This window comes from Schistocerca nitens, chromosome 3 (assembly GCF_023898315.1).
Source record: "Schistocerca nitens isolate TAMUIC-IGC-003100 chromosome 3, iqSchNite1.1, whole genome shotgun sequence".
In the NCBI taxonomy this organism is placed as follows: Eukaryota; Metazoa; Arthropoda; class Insecta; order Orthoptera; family Acrididae; genus Schistocerca; species Schistocerca nitens.
The window spans coordinates 734,344,807-734,366,984 of NC_064616.1; the positions used below are offsets into that span (position 1 = coordinate 734,344,807).

General features: G+C 38.9%; 1 protein-coding gene across 1 annotated transcript in view; it reads right to left on the reverse strand.

The window, feature by feature from the left end:
- Nucleotides 1-22,178, reverse strand: part of LOC126249410 (secreted frizzled-related protein 1-like) — a 446,333-nt gene that overhangs the window by 89,260 nt on the left and 334,895 nt on the right. Inside the window, exon 3 of the mRNA XM_049951064.1 lies at nt 310-551. Coding sequence (XP_049807021.1) covers nt 310-551 — 242 coding nt within the window. The remainder of the gene's footprint in view (nt 1-309; nt 552-22,178) is intronic.

Sequence of the window (22,178 nt, forward strand, 5' to 3'; positions counted from 1 at the left end):
TCATCAAACGGACTGGCCTATCCAGAGTACCGACCTGAACCCAATACAACACCTCTGGGATGAGTTAGGACGTCGACTTTGCTCCAGCGGCTAGCGTCCAACATGACTACCTTCTCCCGTTTCAGCTCTTGAGGAGGAATGAGCTACCATTCGTCCACGAACCTACAGGTATCTCATTGAAATTGTTCCCAGCAGAGTTCAAGCTGTCATAGTGGCCAAGGTTGGGTACACTTCATGTAAATGACCACTGATAGGTGTCTAGATACATTTGATCAGATAGTGTGTTTCGGAGCAAGCAGTAGGACTCACCCTGGAGCGCTTCTCCCAGGGCATGATGAAGGAGGGCACGAGCTTCTTGTCGCGGCTGTGGCCCATGATGAGGAAGGCGTCGCGCGTGTTGCGCGCCTTCTCCTCGCAGCACGACTCTGCCGCCTGCAGCAGGAGCACGGGCCGCCGCAGCTGCTTGCTCAGCTCGTTCGGGCCCTTCAGGATCTTGGCCTTCTTGCATATCAGCTTTGTCTTGCGTAGCCTCCGAATCTTCGTCCGCACAGCTGTAAGAAAGAAAACGTAGTAGAGCATACCAGAATCAAAACTTGAAAGCACAGAATCAGCGCCAGATGTAACATTCTGTAAGTAGGCTGTTTAGGTTTTGATATATGTAGCGCCACGTAGCGCTCTGTATGAAAATCACTGGCTGTGCTGTGTGCAGTCTGTGGCTAGTTTGCATTGTTGTCTGCCATTGTAGTGTCGGGCAGCGGCTGTTGGCTGTTAACAGCGCGTAGCGTTGCGCAGTTGGAGGTGAGCCGCCAGCAGTGGTGGATGTGGGGAGAGAAATGGCGGAGTTTTGAAATTTGTAAGACTGGATGACATGAACTGCTATATATATTATGACTATTAAGGTAAATACATTGTTTGTTCTCTATCAAAATCTTTCATTTGCTAACTATGCCTATCAGTAGTTAGTGCCTTCCGTAGTTTGAATCTTTTATTTAGCTGGCAGTAGTGGCGATCGCTGTATTGCAGTAGTTCGAGTAACGAAGATTTTTGTGAGGTAAGTGATTTGTGAAAGGTATAGGTTAATGTTAGTCAGGGCCATTCTTTTGTAGGGATTATTGAAAGTCAGATTGCGTTGCGCTAAAAATATTGTGTGTCAGGATAAGCACAGTCATGTATAATTTTTCAAAGGGGACGTTACATATGTCGACCCTTAGCCGAGGATACCTCACTGGAATCTTCTGATTTTTTTCTTGTAGTTTGTGTAATTAGTGCAGCCTTTGTTTATTGCTAGCGCGTAATTGTAGAGAGAATCTCCTTTGAAGTTGCAGTCTTTCATTGTTGTTGTGGCATGCATGTAGATTTGCACCAAGTATTTCGCAGCTGCGCTTGCAATTAACTAGATATTATTTTCACTGTTATGTTAATGTGTTTTCTTATTTTGCTCTTCAAATTGTGCTTTTCTGTGTTATCGTGTGAAATATTGTGTCAATAATGGCGTGTGAAAAACGTAATACTAGGCTCCAAAGTAAACTGAGAAATGACAGTGAAGACGAAAGCAGTGTGTTAGCGCCACCGTGTAATGAATTAACTAATGTTCAAACTAGTGATTTGGTAATTGTGCATAGGGAAATGGAGCGGGCGGCAAATAATGGCGTAGACAGTGAAACAATTAGTGAACAGGGAAGCATTATCGATCGATCGGTCGGCAATAGCTCGCCTCAGGAATCCGAAATGACAGGACACAATCTCGTAAATACTGTAGATTCAGGTTTTGGGTCCTCACCGTTTTCTCAAATAAGTCAAGACACATCTTCTACTTGTCAAAAGGTGAATGTTGCCGGTGCAAATTCACTGCCGAAAAGCACTGAGGAACATGTTTCAGACACCAGTGCATTGTTATTACAATTAATACAACAAATGGGACAAACACAGCAAAAGCTTCAAAAGTTAGACACCACACTTGAACAAACACGTGAAGATTTAACTACCGAGTTACATAACATTGAATTGAAGTGTCAAAAAGTCTGTAATGACGTAAAAACACAAATTTGTGAGCATTTTCAACCTATTTTTTCGCGGCATGAAAATGCATTACAGAATCACGAAGCAGCCATAAAAGAACTGCAAACCATTGTTCATGAAAATCACGACACCTTGCAAGCTAAAATTGACTCAGTTGCATCTACCGATTCGGTTACGCAACTTGCAAAAACTCAGGAAAACTTAAAGGACATAGTAGATACACTGAAACTTGGTTCAGAAAAACACACTGAGGAAATAAGTCCACTATCGGAGAAAGTAGCCGAACTTTCGGATCAGTTCACTAACTTATCTACAAAGGTAGATGATGATCTGAATGACACAAGACCTGTAGCCATCACTGACACAGAAGAGTATGAACAAATTAAGAAATTCAAACAAAATCAGAATCAAATTAATACGCAACACAAAGAGAAATCCGGGAAGTACAAGATCAGTTGGCACAAGTAATACAAAAATTTCATATTTCAGAGGACACTCGCGCTCCAACACGGGAAGAGGGACTTAGAAATACGGAACAACCACAAAATAATAACACTGGAAACTTCGGAAATTATGAAAGAAATTGGCAAGGTACACCGAATTTTGAGATGGAACCGCCGAAACGACATAACAATGACCGACATGCGACTCGCCGACATGATGATTTTGACTATAAGCTGTTCATTACTACACGTAAATTCAAAACATTTAAGAATTCTGGCAACGACATTCATCCACAAGCATGGCTCCATCAATTCTCTCATTGTTTTCCTCCCAACTGGTTGTTAGAACACAGATTAGAATTTATGTGTGGCTACTTAGAGAATGAACCAGCTGCAAGAATGCGATCGGTCATTCACGATTGTCACAGTGAAGGAGAATTTTATCATGCCTTCCTCTCAACATATTGGTCTCAAGCTACACAAGACCGAGTAAAACATAGCATCATAATGATGAAACATTTCGAACAATCTGAATTTTCCAGTCTTGTGAAATATTTTGAAGACATGTTGCACATGAATCAGTATCTTTCAAACCCATACAGCCCCTCAGAACTCATCCGCATTTGCTTAATCAAACTGCCTGAACATTTACGACATATTATTTTAGCAGGACGTTGCAAAGACGACATTGAAGCTTTTCAGGGACTGTTACAAGAACTGGAAATTGACACTGACAATCGCGGAACGCGAAAACAGGAGCACAAAAATTACAGGTCACATCTGTCACAATTCCGCGATGACAGAAATAATACACGACAAGGCTATTCTTACAACTTGAATCGTGACCAAAACAGACACCACCCGTATGACAACCGTTGGCAGAGTAGTAATAGTTACAGGGAAAGATCACCTCTCCGCGGTAATGTTTATCACAAAGACAATCAGAGAAACAGACAAAATCGGAACCAAAATAAATATTATCAAGGGAGACAGAATAACTTTAGACGCAACGGTCCAGCGCGCAGTTATGATTCAGGGAGAAATTCTCCACCACGTGACCGACAATAAAGAAACTATGGAATCTACCGACACGACTACAGACGATATGATCGTAACGACAGACCTGAATTGCATCAGAACTGGCGGGATTTAAACAGGGCAGGGCCCTCTCGACAAGGTGAATTTGTAGAAGTTAGGTCTCCAAACCCCAATAACGACGCGCGCCAACAAAGAGACAATAGGCAATGACTCATACCGCTGGCAGCCACAAAACGTACGTATGAAACTAACGACGCAGCTGCCGTAGCTAGTAATTACGTAAAAATGGAAAACATTAGGGACATCTTACTCCAGGAACACGACGTAAAACATAACAACATTGCATTCACATTACTGTAAATGACGTAAAATTTACGGCAGTACTTGACTCTGGCAGTCCCATTTCAGTAATTAGTGAAACAGCTTTTAGAAAATGCAACAAATCGAACGATTGCCCCACACTTCCGTTACGTAAGATTAAATTACAAGGTGCAATCTTTGGAAAAAGTGTAGATGTACGCCAACAAACCAACTTAGAATTCTTTTGTCAAAGCCACAGCTTCTCTATGAGCTTTCTTATTGTTCCATTATTGTCGACGGAAATTATATTGGGAGTAGACTTTTTAAATGAATACAAAGCAATCTTAAACTTTCACGATGCTGAAATAAGTTTAGAGAAAGAAGGTAAGTCAATAGCTTTGAAATTTGAAGATTGGCTCTCAAACCATGACGAAGAAATTAATCGGCTTTACCTCCTGTTAGACAACAGTTGAAACTAATGAGTTAATTCAGAGTAAAATTCAAACAATTGAGAATTGTAATGACACTGATAGGCAGGACCTTTTTGAGATTTTACAAGCACATTCCACAGTTTTTACTCACAAAACAGGAACAATCAAGGGATTTCAATACCAATTTCATGTTTGTGAGCATACTAAATTTTGTGTTAGACCATACGTAATTCCGGCACATTATAGGGACCGTGTTAGAACAGAAATACAATCTATGCTTGACGAGGGCATTATTGAGCCTGCAGTAAGCTCATACAACAATCCATTACATGTTGCTGAGAAGAACAATGGATCGATTAGGCTTGTCTTAGATTCGAGACAAATCAATACTATCATTATTCCTGAAACAGACAGGCCACAAACGTTGGAAGAACTTCTTCAAAATTTTAATGGTGTAAAAGTGTTGTCTTCCATTGATCTCAGATCCAGCTTTTATCAGATCGAACTTCATCCAGAATGTAGAAAATACACAGCTTTCCTTTGTTTCGGCGTTTGTTATCAGTTTCGGAAACTTCCTTTTAGTTTGAACATTTCTTCGGCAGCATTCATTCGCGGGCTAAATTCCATATTACCTGAGTTCTTAAAACGTCACATCACCTTATATGTGGACGATATTCTAATAGCAGAAGCTTCATGGGAACAACATAATCGCATACTCAACAGTTTGTTACGTATTTTTGCAGAATCTGGAATTACAGTTAACTTGGAAAACTCTGAATTCGGTAGGTCAAAGGTGAAGTTTTTGGGACATATTATTTCTTCTGAAGGCATTCAGCCGGATCCTGAAAAGTTAGAAGCAATCAGAGCCATTCCAGTTCCATCCACAAAAAAACAAGTCCGCAGTTTTCTAGGTCTCGTAAATTTTTACCGTCTTTTCTGAATATGCAAATTCTAGTTACACCAAAACTTTGTTCTCTCACTGGAAAAAATACTATTTGGAACTGGGATGAACAAGCACAGTTGGAATTCAATGCTTTGAAAGAAGCGTTACTTAACGCGCCAATACTAGCTCATCCAGATCTGTCACAAGATTTCTGTCTTAGCACGGATTCTTCCAAAGTCGGTCTTGGTGCCCATTTATTTCAAGAAGCCATAGAAAACCATTGCTTTTGCTAGCAGAGTGCTAACAAAATCTGAAAAAAATTATTCCGTTACTGAATTAGAAGCTTTAGCTATCGTTTGGGCATTTAACAAATTCCGTTTCTTTCTTTCTGGTAAACGCGTAAAAGTATACAGTGATCATCGTGCGTTACAATTTCTTATGTCTTCAAAATTAAATCATGACAGGTTGAAACGTTGGGCATTGTTTCTGCAAGAATTCCACATCACAATAGTCTACATTCCCGGCAAGGAGAACATTGTTGCGGACGCACTGTCACGCGCACCGGCTGGGCTTGAGAGAAGTAACACAGAAGGCAACCTCGAGAAAAATTTCAGTATTCTTTACATTCAGAAAGTCGCCTTTGAAAACTTCATCACCACATCTTTAAAGGACATTGCTCATGAACAAGATAAAGATCCGATTTGGAAAGACATCAAAAGCAAATGGCATGAAAAGACACACACACAGATTCGGCATTATTATCTGGTTAGAAACAACATATTGTTCAAACGCTGCACTGTTGATGACAAGCTATGGGTACTTTGCATTCCTGACGATTTTGTTAATAAGCTCATTTGGTACATTCATTTCAGCTATGCACATTTTGGTCCACGAAAACGTTATAATATTCTTCGAACGACTTGTTATTTTAACAATATGGAAAAGAGAATTCGAAGAGTCTTGTCTATTTGTAAACTTTGTCAAAAGGCGAAACCATCTACTATCTCCCATCGTGCTCCGCTGTTTCCTATCATTCCTTCTAAATTAAAAGAATTTGATGCTGTTGATCTCTTGGGACCGCTTGTCAGAACATCTAATGGATTTTCGTACGTTCTAGTCGCTGTTGAACTTACTTCCAAATTTGTTTCTTTCACACCGTTATGTAAAGCCACTGGAAGGTCTGTATCCAACGCCTTTGTTAAAAATGTCTTACGTGAAGTTGGACACGTCAGTAAAGTCATTTCAGATAACGGACCGCAATTCAGATCTGCTGTTTGGTAACGCATGCTTCGGAATCATAAAATCAAACCTGTTTTTATTTCATTGTACTCACCACATTGTAACCCGTCTGAACGGATTATGAAAGAAATCAATAAGCTTTGCAGACTTTATTGTCACAGAAAGCATCAGCATTGGGACAGATATTTACACTTATTTCAAAATGTGCTGAATGAAATGCCTCATGATTCCACTGCTTTACCACCTCCTCTTGTACTGAAGAATGAAGAACCACCGAACAGAATCAGAGAGCTTGTACCTTTCCCGAATACACGTAAAATTCGACACAAAGACATAATTGATTTGGCTCTTAAAAATATAAAATCTGCAGCAGACAAAAGGAGAAAACTACACCGTAAAGCAAATGCAAAGAAATTATATATTGGTCAGAAAGTTCTCATTAAAGCTCATTCATTGTCACATAAGAAGAAACACTTGAGTCACAAATTCTTTCTAGTTTACAATGGACCTTACAGAATCCGACGTATACCACATGATAATTGCGTTGAAGTTGAAACTCTGCGTACTAGGAAGAGTAAAGGTTTACACCACATTTCACATGTAAAACCGTTTATTGAAAGATCATCTGGTTTTTAACTTTGTCTTTGCCATATAAGTTTTCACTTTACATTACTAGTATGCTTTGTCAGACTTAGAATCTGTTAACATGCAACAATGTTTGAAGTTAAAAATCCAGTCAAGAACCAAGAGAACTTATTTAAACAGAAATTACGAATGCATTGTTATTGTGAACAGACGACACCGTGTTATTGTGTGTGTACATTCTTGCTTGTTAGTTGCACGATTACGTAACGACTATAAGGCTTACATACTTGGAACATATACTGGTACTGCTAATGGGATTTTAATGCAACATTTTGGTTTACTTGAAAATACATTCTGGATTTAAAGTACTTCCTGTGAGATACCAGATGACACAGTGGTTAGTTTATGTGACAACTACACGGTTTTATCACGACGCTACTAATGAGTGACAATTTACAATGTTGCTTTTGCGGTGTTTCTGTTTTATATCTGCACGTTTTTCTGCATTATTCTGGAAAGTAAAACATGTTTTAGTAGTAACTTTTGTGGTATAGCAACAATGAGACAGCCTTTTTCGTGGCACAACAATACGTTACTGTACAGTACTTTCTTCATCACGCCAATAAGCATAATAACTACGATATCTATACGCAAAGCATTTCACTTTTGTTTATCATTAGGTAAGTACATTGACTTCTGCAGAACTTAACTTTCGGAGGACGATAACTACGACACTTCCACAGAGATTATGTTGCAAAAAGACGAACAGTTTAGCGCTACAGTACACGTATTTGAGTGATTAATTTTATACTTAAAACATTTATTTTTAAAGATTTTTGAATTACAAAGAAAGTTTTCCGTGATTCATTTCATTCCATTGCTGTAATCTGTAACAGCTGAGGGTATAATTACATTAATCCTCAGGGGGGTACACGCTTACTTTGTGTATCATGTGTTTGGCAAGCACAAGGAGCCCTAGCTAATATGGTATTTGCTTATACAACTTTACAAATTGGTACCATGTTTCTCTAACACAGAATTACACAGCTATCTGATTAACTGAGAGAGACAAACATTTATTTTACTACATCAGTGACAGATATTTACGTAATTACACCGTTGGATAACTTCACACTTATGAAATTGTATTTTGTCTGTACTTTGTGAACTCTTCATATTTTTTCAGAACCATTGTGATACTATGAGAGTTTTGAATGACGTATTTGGTATCGGATCATGATTTTTAAAGTACGTTTGAGGTAGATAACACTTTTGAAATGAGCAGAGAATTTTTTTTTTAGGTTTTAAAATATTCAGAAAGCTACGACGATTTTGAGATGTGATTGATCTGTTATGATGTTATTATTGCGACGACGATGTGTATTATGCCGTTGAGGTATGTTTATGATCAATGAGATGATGCTATATGAGGAATCTGATTATGCTATGTATTTATTATGATGAAATATTGAAGACGTGTTGATGAATATGTATATGTGTAATAAGGTAAGGAATAAGGAGTAGTGGTTAGGGACTCTGACTTGTGAAAAAGGATGTTGGAAACCAAGAATCGTACTTTAAGAGGTATGGAATGTGTGTATGTGCGTAATGTATCACAATGCCGACGAAAATTGTTTGGTCACTGTTTTATTTATAGGATTTTGTTTCTACACATTTGTAATGCAAATTCTCAACCTGTGAAATTTTTTTTATATGAGACTACCACTGTAGCGGAAAGTGATGTCGTAAATATTTCGGTAAGAAAGGTAAGTGACCTTGACGTAATGCGTTTTGGGCGCCCAGCTGAGAGATAGTCGTTTGACAAAAGAAAGCCATTAGGTGGAGAAAAAAAGAGGCCATTATCCTCGCTATTGACATTCCTTTGTAGAAAGCATCGCAAATACGACACGCTCATTACTTGGAAAGATACTTACATCTGCACACCTGATTATGACAAGCATCTTTCTATGAGAGTTGAGAGACTTTCTACTAACTTATGAAATGCGATATGACTATTCAATGATATTTTTATGCTTTGTACATGGTTGCTTATTTCATTTGATATCTGGTTTCCAGCTGTGTTGCAGCATTGGTTTTATAAAATAAAATTAAATGCATTTGCTAATGTGAACACTTTCTGTCAACAGATCTATTAAATAATAATTTTATGATCCACATTCTTCGAAAAAGGAGCACTTGGAAAGGAAAGAACAATAAGAAGGGATTATTAACAGTTACTGCATACGTAATTTTCTTTTCAACTACTTGGTAATTTTTTTGGTAGAATAACTTCTTGTGGTGCACCACTTCAGTGACATAGATATTAATATGTGAATAGACATTTCCCTTATCTGCATTGTTGTCTTTAGTGTACTATTTTTTCTGCCTGTGGGTTTTTTATGTATAGATATAAGTTATTACATTTGCTGATGCTGTGTTCCAGGCATAGTGCTACTGAATTTCACTTTGTACTACTCTGTTAAGCCAGATTACTACTGATTTATTTTTCTTGTTGCTGCACATTGGCTCATATTCGTTGTAATGTTGCATTTGCTCTGTTAATTTAGATATACTGTTGCTAGCTTTGCCAATTTGCATTTTTTTTGTCCTTGCAGTTTGTGTTAATTTGTTATGTGCTGCTGCATTGCCTCGTCCATTGGTATATATATATATATATATATATATATATATATATATATATATATATATATCTGAGCTCAGTAGATTTAAGTTAGCTTAAGAGGGGGTAGACTTCCCCTTTTTCTTGTATTCTGCTCACATGGCAATAGTGATTTTCGTCAGGTGAAGAAACTATTCCACAATGAAGGCAAAGTGATTTTCGAGGTGGAACGGTTCTTGAACAGTTAAAACACAGACTCCTACAACCAAGTTCCTTGCCAATACATAAATCATTGGGAAAAATCGTGTCACATTGAAAAGTGAATATGTGTAGGAAGACTAGCCCCATCACCAAGTTCCATGGTCACTGCATGTTTATCCAAGGTGATAATTAAAATTTTATTATTGTCTTTTGTATTTTGTAATTGGACACCAAGAAACGAAGAGCAGGAAGCCGAGAGAATACGATGGTGATAATGCATCCCAGGTACATCATAACGTTAAACGGAATAATACAATCCAGGACATGACATCTTTAACAAACGAGGGAGAACGATAAATCTTACATTGAGATCAATTTATTGTCAAGCTGCATCTTCAAATGCAAGGACTAGCAGGAAGTGCCTTGATATGCCATCAACAGAAATTCTGTTGTGTCAAAATACTGTTTTTTTTTGTCACCTTTTAGGTGACTACACTTGTGTTGATCATCTTTCTAGCGAACAGATCACATCCCTGACGGCAATGTTGGAAAGCGAAAATTGTTGGAAGACAAAGGAGCCCACATCCGCGAAATAGGGACCATGTTTCAATATTTAGCACACCGTATTACTCAATTTTCCTTTTGCAAAGGACGTTTGTAGGTAACGGCCTTGTCCTGAATAAATATTTCTTTTCTTTCGCAAATCCTGGCTTCTCCTCACATAATTTTTAATACAATTGATCTAGCAGATATTCATTACTCCCCAGTTACTGCTTAACTTCTGCAAAGTAATCAATAATAAGAATCTATTTTACATCCTGGAAAACACTGCCCAGAACTTTTCTGGCAGATTAAATTGGCTTCGCCCCTTTTGGTACAGAGTTACCAGTTTTTGGCTGTTGCTTCGTTTCTGCAGTGCAACGGTGGTCCTGTGTTCTGTCCGCGATAGTAAACAACATACAAAATTATTTAATTCTATTCAAAACAGTCCACAATTGCTGAGAAATTCATTATCCCACATGCTTTTGTTCAACATTCAAGGTTACTTAGAATGACACTTCATATAAAATTAACCATACTTTATGCATATGACGTCAGCTATTCAATATATATATATATATATATATATATATATATATATATATATATATATATATATATATATATATATATATATATATATATATATATATGACTGGATGGATGGATAGATGGATGTATTTACGTCTGGGACCTCCTCCCAAACCCCTGGATCAGTTTCAACCAATTTGGCACGGCCGGCCAGAGTGGCAGAGCGGTTCTAGGCGCTACAGCCTGGAGCCACGCGACCGTTACGGTTGCAGGTTCGAATCCTGCCTCGGGCATGGATATGTGTGATGTTTTTAGGTTAGTTAGGTTTAAGTAGTTATAAGTTCTAGGGGACTGATGACCTCAGAAGTTAAGTCCCATAGTGCTCAGAGCCATTTGAACCAATTTGGCACACAAACAGTAAACTTCTATGCCATGTCATTCCAGACTCGCAAATCAGTCAGCCGAGCAGTCATCTGGGGATAGTTACCACTGAGGTGTTGATCGTCAATGGATACAGACTCGTGGTAATGAACATTCGCACGATGAGAGAATACCACACAACTCTGCCTTTGCTGTCATGACTTGCTAAGAGTTATCTAATGCGTTGACGAGTCTGAGTCCACTTCTAGCATCATACCGCCAAAACTGGGAAAGTACTGCAAGTAAAGTGTCATTCGCCTTTTGTAGGTTTTAACAGACCTCATGTCGATGGACTGTTCATCCAGATAACAGAAAACGAAAAACGTATTCTGGGATCAGACCCTGAAGAACACTCGATGTCGACCGGCCGCCATGTCACCATCTGTCATGTGGCGTCATGGGGATACAATATGGATGTGCGTGGGGTCAGCACACCGCTCTTCTGGCTGTTGCCGACATTTAGACCTTGGAGCCGCTGCATCTCAATCAGGTAGCTCCTCAGTTGGCATCACAATTCTGAGTGTACCCCAGTCCAGTCCTCCCACGAAGTAATAATTCTTGGCAATACCGGGAATCGAACCTGAGTCTTCCTCATGGCCACTATCTACACTGATCGCCCAGCTAGGATGGCGGACCGAGGTAGAAGACCGACATCAAAATCATCCTTCTGTCATTCCAGCATAATTAAATGTACTATTATTGTAATTATTGGAAGTTTAAGAATTAATAAAGCATGTACAAATTTTCGAACACACTAATCGACAATACAATCATTAACTGTCTCGTGTTGCCTGGTATCTGGGAAAAAAGGTATGGTTCATTTAAAGTTTTCATGACTTTATTGTGGACTGTACCACTCGAACAGGAAAAATCTATGTGAAGTTAGTTCATCCTCTTTCTGTATTCGGTATAAGGCTATCATGTTAAAAATATTCACTGTCATATCATAGATAATTATTATCTTTATTTAAATATTAATTTAGTTAATTGGCTTGTTTCATCATTTGTACGATTAATCGTAGTAATGGGGAACGAGTAATTGTACATTCATATTACACATTCGCGTGTAAATATGGTTACATGCCGATCGTCACCAATCTTTGTTTTAGTACTCTTGTGAGTTTATAATTCCTATGCATCACCTTTGACACATTATAAAATTAGAAATTCTTCTACGGAACAGGAGTTGTCAAGAGAAAACTTTTTCAGTTTGTTTTCGAGTTTAGCTTCGGTGTCTTTTGGGTAAGTGATAAAAAAATTTTGTGACATCATTGTGCATCCCATTTTGAGCTAAAGACAACAAACTTTGAGAGGGAATAAATATACTGTGAAGCCGTAGGCAGAATATCTAGTTCCTTAAACAGACAGGTGTCTACAAGATGATCATGGGTGAGCACCACATATTATTCTTTCAGTACCATTTTGAACGATGAAGCCTTTATTTCTTAAAGACGACCTACTCCAGAACAATATTCTATAGGATATTACTGATGGCAATACGCAAAATATGTCATATTACTGCTTTGCCTCTCTCCTAGATTTATAGTGATTCGAAGTGAAAATGTGGCTCAACTAAGTTGTTTTAGGAATTCGGAAATGTTTTTCCTCCTGTTTAAATTCTTATCGACACGGACACGTAGAATTTTTTAAGTTTCCACCTAGTTACACCATATGTTACACCTAACATTGTTGTAGTACCTCTCAATAACACTTTAAAGAACATTATTTACTACTTTTTCTGTTGCTGTATGAATGTTCGGATTGATTCCATTACTAGTATCGTACTCAAGAAGAGCTAATTCGTGATTGTTGTATGTTAGACGGCATGTTGTTTACATACGACATATATGAGAAACAGTAGTGGACCTAAAATTGACCCTCGGTGAACCCATAAGTGATTTCCCTCCAGTCACAAGAATTTCTCCTGCTTACATTGACTTAATTAATGCCTTAGATGGGTCACAATGTATGTTTAGACAATATTTCTCCTAATATAACCATCCTATACAGCTTTCCTCTATAACATAAACCGTGTAGTATCTGAATTGAATTTAGAGTTTACTTAACATTTACATCTGACAACACCGTAATTATGATGAATAATTTTCTGATTTGTTCGATAGCAGATACAGTAAATACATTTCTACATCTACATCTACATCTACATTTATACTCCGCAAGCCACCCAACGGTGTGTGGCGGAGGGCACTTTACGTGCCACTGTCATTACCTCCCTTTCCTGTTCCACTCGCGTATGGTTCGCGGGAAGAACGATTGCCGGAAAGCCTCCGTGCGCGCTGGAATCTCTCTAATTTTACATTCGTGATCTTGTCGGGAAGTATAAGTAGGGGGAAACAATATATTCGATACCTCATCCAGAAACGCACCCTCTCGAAACCAGGACAGCAAGCTACACCGCGATGCAGAGCGCCTCTCTTGCAGAGTCTGCCACTTGAGTTTGCTAAACATCTCCGTAACGCTATCACGCTTACCAAATAACCCTGTGACGAAACGCGCCTCTCTTCTTTGGATCTTCTCTATCTCCTCCGTCAACCCGACCTGGTACGGATCCCACAATGATGAGCAATACTCAAGTATAGGCCGAACGAGTGTTTTGTAAGCCACCTCCTCTGTAGATGGACTACATTTTCTAAGGACTCTCCCAATGAATCTCAACCTGGCACCTGTCTTACCAACAATTAATTTTATATGATCATTCCACTTCAAATCGTTCCGTACGCATACTCCCAGATATTTTACAGAAGTAACTGCTACCAGTGTTTGTTCCGCTATCATATAATTATACAATAAAGGATCCTTCTTTCTATGTATTCGTAATACATTACATTTGTCTATGTTAAGGGTCAGTTGCCACTCCCTGCACCAAGTGCCTATCCGCTGCAGATCTTCCTGCATTTCGCTGCAATTTTCTAATGCTGCAACTTCTCTGTGTACTACAGCATCATCCGCGAAAAGCCGCATGGAACTTCCGACACTATCTACTAGGTCATTTATATATATTGTGAAAAGCAATGGTCCCATAACACTCCCCTGTGGTACGCCAGAGGTTACTTTAACGTCTGTAGACGTCTCTCCATTGAGAACTACATGCCGTGTTCTGTTTGCTAAGAACTCTTCAAACCAGCCACACAGCTGGTCTGATATTCCGTAGGCTCTTACTTTGTTAACCAGGCGACAGTGCGGAACTGTATCGAACGCCTTCCGGAAGTCAAGGAAAATGGCATCTACCTGGGAGCCTGTATCTAATATTTTCTGGGTCTCATAAACAAATAAAGCGAGTTGGGCCTCACACGATCGCTGTTTCCGGAATGCATGTTGATTCCTACAGAGTAGATTCTGGGTTTCCAGAAATGACATGATACGCGAGCAAAAAACATGTTCTAAAATTTTACAACAGATCAATGTCAGAGATATAGGCCTATAGTTTTGCGCATCTGCTCGATGACCCTTCTTGAAAACTGGGACTACCTGTGCTCTTTTCCAATCATTTGGAACCTTCCGTTCCTCTAGAGACTTGCGGTACACGACTGTTAGAAAGGGGGCAAGTTCTTTCGCGTACTCTGTGTAGAATCGAATTGGTATCCCGTCAGGTCCAGTGGACTTTCCTCTGTTGAGTGCTTTCAGTTGCTTTTCTATTCCTTGGACACTTATTTCGATGTCAGCCATTTTTTCGTTCGTGCGAGGATTTAGAGAAGGAACTGCAGTGCGGTCTTCCTCTGTGAAACTGCTTTGGAAAAAGGTGTTTAGTATTTCAGCTTTACGCCTGTCATCCTCTGTTTCAGTGCCATCATCATCCCGGAGTGTCTGGATATGCTGTTTCGATCCACTTACTGATTTAACGTAAGACCAGAACTTCCTAGGATTTTCTGTCAAGTCGGTACATAGAATTTCACTTTCGAATTCACTGAACGCTTCACGCATAGCCCTCCTTACGTTAACTTTGACATCGTTTAGCTTCTGTTTGTCTGAGAGGTTTTGGCTGCGTTTAAACTTGCAGTGAAGCTCTCTTTGCTTTCGCAGTAGTTTCCTAACTTTGTTGTTGAACCACGGTGGGTTTTTCCCGTCCCTCACAGTTTTACTCGGCACGTACCTATCTAAAATGCATTTTACGATTGCCTTGAGCTTTTTCCATAAACACTCAACATTGTCAGTGTCGGAACAGAAATTTTCGTTTTGATCTATTAGGTAGTCTGAAATCTGCCTCCTATTACTCTTGCTAAACAGATAACCTTCCTCCCTTTTTTTATATTCCTATTTACTTCCATATTCAGGGATGCTGCAGCGGCCTTATGATTTACTTGTGTTGATATCTGTGACTGAATCTAAAATACATTTCTGGTTCTCTGTTTTATGTGCACGCCAGACAAGAGCACAAGGTTAATCAGGTTTGCGAAGGACTAACTATATTGATTCATGATTCGTATGTAATGGTCTGCATAGGTCACAATGCATCGTTGTAATTACATCACATATTAGAGTGATTACACTATAACAGAAAGGTCATATTCAAATGAATATTGAGTTAGAGACATTAAAACATAAGTTAAATGGTTCAAATGGCTCTGAGCACTAAGGGACTTAACTTCTGAGATCATCAGTCTCCTATAACTTAGAACTACTTAAACCTAACTAACCTAAGGACATCACACACATCCATGCCCGAGGCAGGATTCGAACCTGCGACCGTAGCGGTCGCACGGTTCCAGACTGTAGCGCCTAGAAACGCTCAGCCACCTCGGCCGGCAAAACATTAGTTACTTCAAGAGCAATCATCCAGGACAATTTTAATTCTAGAAACAATTTTTATACAGATAATGCATGAAAATAGCATGCATCAGCAAATTATTTTGACAGTAATAAATTTTAGGAGGAGAGACAGTTATTTTTAACTCTAAGCGTCACCCATGATGTCTTATTCTTGCAAACCCAGTTCAAAGTAATAATTATAAAAAGTGACTCGTTACTAAAGAAACTAGCATTATTTGATGGATGCCATTTGAAATTGTGATTTATTTATTTATTCTTGAATCTGGCCTTCAACCAAAAAATGTTGCTTAAATAATTATGTAATTAGTGCTGCTTGTAAATGGGATCATGTCAAACAGAATGTAGAGGCTGCCGAGTTCACGTATGAAACAGGTGTGTGTCACTAATCACTGTATGCTAGAAATTGTTTTGGTTTGACAGCATGTCAGTAATGATGTGCAAGCAGGAGTGACAGCTGTCTTTTTTAAAATATAAATACGTACTATTTTAGTTGTATTTCTTTCAGTTTATGAGTTGCCATCACATCACACTAGTAATTCTGAAATACTGAACACATGAACCTGCAGTCCTGGACAACATAAACTAACACGAAGATGTGACCAGGGTGACGTACCACATCGGCCGTATATTGCACAAACATGGCATAAATATTGCACAAACATGACATAAATGAAGAAGATTTGAGAGTGTCTCCGATCGGTAGATGACAAAAGGGCCCCACTCACAATGTCGGGAGTACATTAGATACCGTGTATATGTGGGAAAGTCGAGGCTGGAATAACCGGATTTTCCATCAACATCATGGTCATCGACTTCAAACGGTGCTGTAGGCTGGGACAGGTGGAGAATCGGCCGTGGCCGAGCACGCGCTGTGTGAGAACGGCTAGAGAATAAATTCGTCGAAACAGATCCTCGCTATGGAGATGGGCTACCCTGCCCGTTCCTTCAGGGAAACAATTTAAATTCGTAAGAATGACAATAGCTTAAACAGTTTAAATTTGTAAGAATGACAGCAGCTTTAACAAGAAAGCCTCAATACAAACGGATCCTGGATTTTTGTGCTGTAGCGAATGACCGTTGTAGGTAACAAGGGGAGAACCAGAGCGGTAATGACGTGACGGTCGCTAGTTCGACTCCAGTCTGGCACAACCAATGGCGGGTGAATCTTTCACAATGCCAGCCCACTCGTTCTGGCGAAACTTCAGAAAAATCATTAAACCAACGTCAGTCGAAGATCCCGAAGGGAAACCCAAAGCGCAACACGTCATCAATAAAGTATTTCCTACTTAACATTGTTGTCATGTTCTATCAAGCACCGACGGAAAATTCTGTTAGTTGGCTCTGAGCACTATGGGACTTAACTTCTGTGGTCATCAGTCCCTAGTTATAAGTATTTACAATTATTGCGCAGATGCACATTGCAGCACTTGCGGCTTCTACTAGTCTTATGTGCCTAATAAGTGTTACACAGACGGAAAATTCTGTTAGTTATAAGTATTTACAATTATTGCGCAGATGCACATTCCAGAACTTGCGGCTTCCACTAGCCTTAAGTGCCTAAAAAGTGCTATAAGTGGCGAGTCCAGTGTAGTGATATGATTGAGACTATACTCAGTTTGATGTGAATGTCAGTGTCTCATCTTCTTCTTGAAAAGAGTGATTATTGATGTTCTGATTCACAACTGTGTTACTAATATGGAATAATACAAGTTTCAGATGCTTTTTCGAGAGGCAAATAATTTAGGCAAGGGGCTTTAGGTACTAATAATGGAATTTGGGGTGAGTGTTTGAAGATGTACACTGAAACATACTGTTGAAGAAATGTTATGTAAAAGTTTGAAAAATGATGAAATAAGGGACTGGAGCAGGTAAATCATAAAACAAATCGGAGATAAATAAACGTATTCTAAGCAGAAAGAGAAAGAGAAAGATGTTAAAACTGAATAGATAAATAAATAACTTTGAGATGGACCAAGTAACAAAAAAGATGAAGATTAAACTGTTTGCGGCATATGATAAGTCATTGTCACAATAAGAGGATTATAATTGTGAACACAGAGATATTGAAAGAAAATATGTCCGGCCAATACAAAGAGAAAAGTACGTTAAATACCTGTAAAAGTAAGAGAAAAGTAAGGTACATAGTTAAAAAGAAATTTAGAGCTTCAGTTGGAATTAAGTGAGCTTGAAGTATTTAACCAAACATAAAGCAGTAGCAGCAGTATCATAGATATGTTATACTGATGTATCTAGGAAATAAATTGCAGCTGTGAAGCGAATTTCAGGATCCAAGAGGAATTAATGATCCTCTAGTAAGCAAATAAAGAAAGCAACATGTTGTTTCAATTTTGGGCAGTGTAACAAAAGTGGATAATCTCCAGAGTACGCCACAGTCAGATTTGCATCGTATATGTAACTATATTTAACTTAAATTAGCAAATAAAATTTGCATAGGCTTTTTTAATGTCTTTGTTATCTCTACATACTGTTTAACAACGAGAAAATTCGACACTTACATGAGCGTAAACCTGAAAGCCGTTAGAACGAAATAAAATGCACAGAAGTGTTTCAGGCATGACTATTTATCCATGCAGTAGTAAAAAATGGCATAGTTTATTGTTATGGAATGCTACTGGATAGCGCGAAACGACGTGGCATGTGTCATCTAGTAAAAATAGTGCAAGAAAGAGATGAAATGTGTATCTTACGTTGTGCTCTAACAAAACTACATTATTTTTATCAGTAGCGAATGGATACGATCATTATGCTCACTTTTAAAAAAAGAAACCTTTTTTATTATATTGCCTAGTTATAATACTTAATTAGAAGTAAACTGGTAAACGACAAAAAAAAGGTTCTAACTTTTACCTTTACTTGTACTTCAAAGCACTTCTAAGACTCATTCATGGTCACTAAAAACGTATTCTGTTTTAACACTGCAAATAACTGACAGACGAGAGCAACAGTTTTGTAATTACAGTACTAAAGTTCAAGAAATAAAAAGTATAGGTTCTAGTATTTGATGATGTGCCAACTAAATAGCTGTCCAATATCACTCAATTCGGTATTTCGAGTAACGTTTTCCAACAGAAAAAATGGAAAAGTAACCTCTGGGATAGGGGGATCTCAAAAAACATGTCTAAAGGATTAAAGTGTCTGTAAAAATTCTGGGTAAATTAAGGAAACAATTATTGTTCAAGATTTTTATTTTCGTTGTAATCGAGAACCTCCATATGGTAAATATTCCAAGCTATTGTCGCTACTCGAAACACTGTGCTATTTATTTACACTCACGCGTCCCCTCCTCCGTCGAAGACGTCCGAAAACTGTCTCTGCCCTTCGGACTTATTAGCAGTGCGTCTCGGGATATGTACGCCTTTTCTGGCAGATGCGGGTGAAGTATGCGAGCTGTCCGTCCCGTGAAACTCCCCACAGGGGACAGGGTAAGAAAGCCCGTGTCAAATACAGCCACAACACCCCACAGTGCTCAACAGATGGCCACCGCAGCGGGGCCTGCTTTCACACTGGGTTACTGTTTACCCACAGGTGTCACAAGATGGGGCGTGTTTCCCACACGGGCTACGGAACGAGTCCACATGTAGGCTTGGCTTGCTGGGGCGTGAGGCGTCTCTCCACGAGCTGTGTCCGGCCGATTCAGATAACGAAAGTGGAGGGGAGAGGAAACGTAGCAATTGGAAGCTCCAGCATTAAGTGGCTGATGGAGCCTCTTACTGAAACACATACAGGAAGACGATCAAGTCCACGTGATTTCTCTAAGTGTATCAGGAAGGACCTCGTAAGGTGCTAGTTGAGCTACAAGTTACGACAGTAGGCTCCCAGCGCCAAGAGTGCAGCAGGAAGCCCACGGGCGTGTGTGTGCTCGTTCCAGCGCGCCTCAGTTTAATCTTACACTAATCCACAACTTTAAACGAAGCTTTAGTTCTCTACGATATCGTGCCGTTCATAATCGCAACTTCAAATAAGGTACAGGACAGTTTGTTTTTTTCTTCGCGTAGATAATTAAAAACGTAGCTAATGCTTGTGCAGAGCACCAACTTCTATAAGGAGACGGTTTAATTAATGCGTCTGAAAATCGGAATCTAGTGTAAACATGGACATGAGAACGGTATTCTTACAGTGAAGATAAGTTCGTAAACTTTTACATATCGTAATTCCACGTAACGTGCGAGAACTAAAATTCTGTGTCCGAAACAGATGAACCGCTATAAGGATTTGAAGTCATTATATCGCTCATATCACCAACACTAGTTAGAAAAGATTCTGTGTACAGTCGCAAACTTTGTTTCCCTGACATTAATGATGTGAAAAGAGATGGATCCCGTACGCATTTTTCTACAGACAGCTTTAGTGTTTACAAATATCACTAGAAAATGTATATTGTATCTTAGTCTATTTAAAAATTTCATACTCGTTCGAAGCCTAATCTTCACAAACTGTGAGGAGTTTGTGAATACAATTAATACACATGAACTGCTAAAATGCCTAAATATTTTACATACATTGAAAGGGTACAGTACCGCCCAACATTGAGAATAGGTACGAAATTCTTGTCAGAACAACACATTTTTTGTGTAAAAGTAACTCAATTTCAATTAATACAGCGAAGCCGGATACCAGTATGGGAAAGAATGACAATTTATTTATTTAATTGATCACATGTGCACTTCCTCAAAATAAATCCCTACATCCAGTTTGGTGAGATCTGTGAAATGAATAAATGTATGGTCGTCTGCTAACCACAGATAGTGAATGGGAATATATGAGCATCTTTGAGTCGATCCTTCGGCTACCTTTGGTGAGACCAAAGAGATGGAAGTTACCAGAGCTTTGGGGCGTCTGAAATGTGGCCGACCAATAAGGTAGCAAGGTGCTTCTCCCACTTCGAGAGAGGTGCGAGAGAACGAAAAGACGGCCATGTTTCAGACTCGGCACTCTGGCGCTGAACCTTCTGCTGTAAAGACCTGTTTTTTTATTGTGCTCCGTAATGAAAGTGTGGAGGCATGGTATGGATGTGGAATATATAAGAGTAGTTAGAATTAATAATTTCTCTTTCACAGGACCTTTTGTGGGGAAAATTACAAAGTGAGGCAGGTAATTTTAAGGGGATTGTAGTAAACCAACGGTCACAAAGAGCCCACGTGTAGTTATAAGTTGAGATACTAGCGTGTGTATAATAAGCTGAAATATTTAAGAATTAATATCGTGTGTACCATAAGCTGAAATATTTGAGAATTAATAGCGTGTGTACAATAAGCTGAAATATTTAAGAATTAATATCGTGTGTACCATAAGCTGAAATATTTGAGAATTAATAGCGCGTGTACAATAAGCTGAAATATCTAAGAATTGCGTGTGTATCATAAGTTGAAGTATATAAGAAATATCATTCCGTGTGACGCTAAATTTAAACTCTGAGAGAAAATCAAGGTGAGTCGGCCGTTTTTCCAGCAACGCCACTTGGCTTGCATTGCACAGGAAGACGAGCGTTTATCTCCAGAGTTCACAGTAGGAAACTGGATTTACAAAGTGGGGCAGTGTCGTGTGAAACTGGGATTTGATTGAAGTGGGAAAGCGGAAAATGATGAAGTTGTAACAGTTTTTGTGTATTATTTCAGATTGTTGTGTTGTGTATGTCTTGTAATTATTTGCAGTGTGTTTTGCATGGGAGTAGCAAGGTAGTTTCGGAAGATTTTTGTGGGTATGCCTGTTCCTTCTGTATCGCTCGATCTGGAGGAATGTTTCGGGAGGATGATTGTGAGAGGTGAAGTGTGAGGTATAATAAAAGATCCACCATCCGATCCAGGGAGTGCACAGTTGTGGTAGATAGATTACGAGACCATAGTATAGAGATTCTCTAATGTAAAGCTATGCCCATTGGGCGGAAATTCTCTTATGATATTGTCGTAGGTTGTAGAATTTGTGTGTTTAGGAATAAATCAGCTGGTGATAAGAAAGAGATTGGTGGCCTTTTTCATTAAATTGTATGTTGCCATAATGTCCCGAATTTATATAAAAGCCGTTAAATCAAAGACAAAAGAGTAAATGTGGTATTGCCAGTGCGTAGTGTACTAACAGAGTTCTATAAATCACTGAAGGTCAGATGCGTGTTTCCATTGTGC